The sequence below is a fragment of the Octopus bimaculoides genome, chromosome 6 (genome assembly GCF_001194135.2).
Source record: "Octopus bimaculoides isolate UCB-OBI-ISO-001 chromosome 6, ASM119413v2, whole genome shotgun sequence".
NCBI lineage: Eukaryota > Metazoa > Mollusca > Cephalopoda > Octopoda > Octopodidae > Octopus > Octopus bimaculoides.
The window spans coordinates 22,947,683-22,953,260 of record NC_068986.1 but is presented as its reverse complement, the minus strand read 5'-3'; the positions used below and the strand labels follow the sequence as shown (position 1 = coordinate 22,953,260).

General features: G+C 35.6%; 1 protein-coding gene across 1 annotated transcript in view; it reads right to left on the bottom strand.

Moving 5' to 3' along the window:
- Positions 1-479: 479 nt before the first annotated feature.
- The window catches only part of LOC106868320 (collagen alpha-1(I) chain), a 49,575-nt gene continuing 44,476 nt past the window's right edge, over positions 480-5,578 (bottom strand). Inside the window, exons 41-45 of the mRNA XM_052968422.1 lie at positions 5,067-5,199; positions 4,108-4,211; positions 3,508-3,573; positions 1,856-2,071; positions 480-1,056 (exon numbers count right to left, since the gene is read on the bottom strand). Of these exons, the coding sequence (XP_052824382.1) occupies positions 910-1,056; positions 1,856-2,071; positions 3,508-3,573; positions 4,108-4,211; positions 5,067-5,199 (666 nt within the window). The 3' untranslated portion in view covers positions 480-909. The remainder of the gene's footprint in view (positions 1,057-1,855; positions 2,072-3,507; positions 3,574-4,107; positions 4,212-5,066; positions 5,200-5,578) is intronic.

The following is a 5,578-nucleotide window of genomic DNA, read 5'->3' as shown; positions in this document are numbered from 1 at the left end:
TACTCAGAGAGCACAAACCTCCGCCAAGGCAACACCAACAGCCTCTCAACGATTAGCTAGAGATGATTTTTTAAAACTAGAATACTAAAAATGAACCCGACCGCTCCCAAAAATTAAGTAAAAAAAAAAAAACGAAAAAAAAACATAGGAAAATAATCCAGAATCATTGTCCGGTACCAGATTGATCCCAAAATCTAATCGGTTCTTGCTAGTCACAAGGCCAAACATTCCTGGAAGTTTTATTCGAATCCATCCAGCAGTTCTTGAGATATCTTGTCCATGGACAAACAAACAAAACACGACTGAAAACAATACCTCCGCCTTCGGTAAGGCGGAGGTAACAATAACGAACTTGCAAGCAGTGCTTAGGTGCACTGTATGTGTCGGATGTTATAAATCAAATTTTACAAGATAATATTCAGTATTAAAGAAACCAACGCAAGTCACAGAATTCAGTGAAATAAAATAAGACCAAGACATTTGTTTTTTTCTAAAATTCCAAATTTTATTTTCTTTCTTTTTTTGTCTCAGCAAATGTCCGACGTGGGCAAGATGGAACTTAACATTTCAGCAATGTTATGAAACCAGAATCAACTCATTGCTTTCTTATTTACATTTGCACCATTGCGAAATCAGAAGACGCTCTAAGGGAACTTAGGGTAAGCGTGTATTAGACGCAGATACCCCAGAATTTCAACAACTGTTCGGTGTCAGGTGCACGCGAAAAGATGGCGAACTGTTTATGAGCGTAAAAAGGTGTGAAGAGTTGACTCTGCTTCCAGGTTTAACATTAATATTTTTTATCCAGAATTGACAGGATATGAGATCCACTTTTGGTGTTATCAATGTGGATTTGACATCAGACGTAGATGTAGTTAGTCAAATATTAAAATAAAATTCCCTGACAATTTAGCTAAAGCAGACTTGTCCCAATTCCACAAAGAAGTCTTGTTCATCTTTGCCATAGTCACGAACCTGAATATTCCTGATTGGCAACTTCGTTGGATAGTCAAGATTGATTTCTATCACAGTTTTCTCAAACTTGTTGGTCTTGTGCTGAAAATAATAATAATAATAATAATAATAATAATAATAATAATAATAATAATAATAATAATAACAACAACAACGACAACAACAATAATAATAATAACAATAAATAATACCCGGATGCAGTACCAGGCAGTGGCTCTCATGGTTTCTGATCTTAATTGATTGGAAGTGTTATCATGTACATTGTTTTGTCTTGGGATAAAAAAATAGACTACAGCAAATATTCTGCTTAATACCACAGATTTGCTTGTCAGTTGTTTGACCTTAACCAGTTGAGCATGTCCCTTGGTGTATATGATATTTGTATGCTGTGTTTGTGTGTGCGTATGTGTGTGTAGGAGCGTGGCTTAATGGTTAGGGTATTTAGTTTACGATTACAAGGTCGTGAGTTCAATTCCCGGCGACGCGTTGTGTCCTTGAGCAAGACGCTTTGTTTCACGTTGTTCAAGTCACTCCGCCAGCAAAAATGAGTAGTACCTGCAGTTCAAAGGGCCAGCCTTGTGTCGCGCTGAATCTCCCAAAACACCTACGTTAAAGGTACACGTGTTTGTAGAGTGCTCATCCATTTGTACATTAATTTCACGAGCAGACTGTTCCGTTGATCGGAATAACTGGAACCCTCGCTATCGTAACTGACGGCGTACCAATAGTGTATATATATATATATATATATATATATATATATATATATACGGGGTTGGGATATTGTAAAAGCTTGTTATTCTGAGGTTGTCTGTTCCTCACACTAAAAGATAGTACATAAACATGTGAATTAAATTGCAGAAAATCGATATAAAATTACCTGACATCCATCACTTATAACAGAGTATCGTGCGATGCCTGTGGATTTTAGCGTATTTTCATCATAATCTTCAAATTGGAGACCTTTGCTTGTACTGCCAGTCTGAGCGTTTTTATGAGCAAAAGTATTGCGGCAATGGAAAGTAACGTTCTGTGAAGCTTTTTGATGTAAAACTTGCAACATCTTAATTTGACGGCCATCAGCCTTGTAGCTGAACTGTAGAAGGAGAGATATATACGAAAATATTAGGAAGCAATTAACAAATGTACAAGGAGAAATATATATATGAAAATATTAGGAAGAAATTAACAAATGTACAATCTCTTATTTGTTTATGCGTGTACGTGTATACGTCATAAGTTCTTGGTGTATGCATGTTGGTATCCACTTACGTTTGTATGTGCATTTGTATGTATGTTTTTATGTGTATATGTATATATTCATGTAATGATAGAGAGAGAGTGGTGGGGAAAGAGAAAGAGAGATGGAAATATAAAGTATGTATTTGTGACCAGTTATGTACACATATATACATATATATTTGTGTTTGTGTGTGTGTGCGCGTGTGTGTGCATGTTTATATATATGCCTGTATGTGTGTGTGTGTGAGAGAGAGAGAGAGTGTGTGTGTGTGTGTGTGTGTGTGTGTGTGTATGTGTGTGTGCGTTTGTGTACTCAAACAATCTCAATAATCTATATATATATATATATATATATATATATAAAAGAGAATCTCTGTCCGTTTGCGTGTTTGTTCGTTGTTTGTCCACCAAAATGAAAGTAACTGATTCAAGGGAGGCTATATTTCCTATTATGCTTTTGCTTATTTTATCGCAACAAAAGTTATGCAATGGTGCGACACTAATTGTGCACAAACCTATGAGAAACTATTTTTGAGGCAAATATTCTCACTGGTTGTGGTAAAGGTGATACTGTCTTCGTTTCTCGCATACCAGCTACACCATCAAATGTCCCATTCCAATTTAAGCCGTTACAGTTTCCTATCCCACTTCCTTTTGCCATGAGCATTAATAAATCTCAGGATCAAACACTAAAAGTTGCTAGATTGCAACTTGAAGAACAAACAGAAATTCGTATATGAAATCCAGCTTTTTTCTGCTTCAATTATTACGTCTTTCTCTTATATAATACACACATACAGGATAAGTAAACCTAAATCTATAACCATAGTCTCACCCTCGTTCAGATTCGAAACTGAATCTTTCAATTCTCCTTGGGCATACGGCCTATTCAAATATCAAAAGAAACCATGACAAATGCGTCTTCCACTTCACCTGTGGCCTTCTCAGTGCCATCGCTGTCACCAGGATTCCGTAAAGCTAGTCTTCTATATGATATAGCTATTCTTCTAGCTTCATTCACGTTCAAACTGAATCTTTCAATTCTCCTTTGGCATACCGCCTATTCAAACGTCAAAAGGAACAGTGACAAATGGATGTTCCACTTGACTTACAGCCGTTTCAGTGCCATCGCAATCACCTGGATTCCGTAAAGCTATTCTCCCATACGATATACCCAGTTTTCTAGCTTCTCGGCCCGAGAAGTAGAAAAAGTAGTTACCCAATCAACGACGGATATTACTACTAGTTTTTAATAAAATAAATTCATATAAATTATAAACCTATACTTACTCCTTCGTTTTTAGTTACTTGCAAGTAATCTTCACCAGGTGCATAGATCTCGCTTGGTTTCTTGTGCTGAAAAAAATATTACAAGGAAAGTAACATTTTATATGTTTTCAATATAAATGTCGACATCATTATTTATTTAAAAAAATTTTCTTTTCTTTAGTATTAGGGTAAATAAATGTAATACAAAGGGAGGTTTAATTGATGCAGCAGAATTAATTACATTACTTTTTTACTAATGTAATCGCCCCTTGGAATGAAAAGTCAAGACGTCTTTGGCCGACACAATCAGAAAGTAAGACGACAGACTAAACAATGGTTACGGATGTAGACACAAGGCCAACAACTTTGAGTGGGTTTATATAAGATCTTGCTGTTAAAATTTATGAGAAATGAATTGGCTATATTTCAGCAATAAACAAAATATCTTAATTTTTACATAATTCCGAACAATATTTAATTATAAATATACGAAGAACTTTTTTAAACATCGAATGTTCTGTAGAATGTTCTGTAGAGAGAAATTAAAATTACTTTACTATGGAAGATAGTGCACTTATTATAAATACTATATAAACAAGAAGAATAGTGAGATAACATTACCTTTATAGGTGAAGGAACAACGCAGGTTTCTTTTGTGCTTATTTTACAATAAACTCTGGCGGCATCAATTACGGTTCCACCATTAGGATCGATGAAATAGAAATCTGTAAGGAAAAAATGAGAAGAAATATTGTTGAATAAATTTATCAAAGGGTGGTTAACTGACGAAAATATAGGTAACTGAAGCAAAGCTGGTTAGAATGAATGGACTGATGTATGCGTTTGTAGAATGATGAAAAACAGTGGGGCGAGGGATCGTTCCCTTAATAGACAGGAAGATATCGGATCTGTTGTGTTCTTTGATTGGCCTTATCTTTTATCTTTTACTTGTTTCAGTCATTAGACTGCGGCCATGCTGGGGCACCACTGCCTTGATGAATTTTAGTCGAACTAATCGAACCCAGTAATTATTTTCTTTTTAAACCTGGTACTTATTCAATCGATACTCTCTTGACTAACTGGGAACGTAAACACACTGAGCCTGAAATTATGTGGTTTCGAAGCAAGCTTCTTACCACACAGCCACGCCTGGAAATTTCATATATCAGAACTACATCATCCATGCGTTCACAAATTTTCTGTGCTATGTATACTTTGTATCTCGTTTCCCTTTCCTCTTTCTTTTTCTTCCTTGCAGCTCCCGACACACAAATATAAACTCGTCCTTTTATGTCTCCCACACCTGATATCCATTTGGTTAACAGAAGAAATTAATAATGTCGTTGTTGTTATTGTAGAGGTGGACTGCAAGTTGTTTTTAGCAATGAATTGATATATTAAAATAATCTAGTCAGCAATAGATTGTTTTAAATAAAAAGATGGCTACTGTTGCAACATCTTCGATCATGAGCTTACTCTCTCAGGACTGACCTTGATCGAACTAAAGCGTTTCATTCTTAGATATTCTACTTGAAGTATGGAAAACAAATTCAATATTTAGTGAAAAGATGTATACTTACCATCTTGATAATCTGGGTAGTGCTCGGCAAGATCTTTACAAGTCTTGGCTGGGGATTCTGGTGTGCCTGTTGGATTCTTTAACTCTTTGAAAGTTTTCTTCAATTGGCTGAGAGTTTCAATGACGGTAGGACTCTGTAGGACAAACCATTATATATATTGCATACATAATAAGTATAATATATATGCGTGTGTGTGTTTAAAATAGCTAATTATATAATATATGCATATATGTTTGTTTATATGTGTTCGCGTGTAGATATAAATGTGTATATATGTAGATTTGTATGTATATCGTATATTCTTTTATTCTTTATTTGTTTCAGTCATTTTACCGCGGCCATGCTGGAGCACCGCCTTTAGTTGAATAAATCGATCCCAGGACTTTATTCTTTGTAAGCCAAGTACTTATTCTATCGGTTGCTTTTGCCGAGCCGCTAAGCTACGGGGACGTAAACTCGCCAACATCGGTTGTCAAGCGATGGTGGGGGACATACACAGACACACAAACATA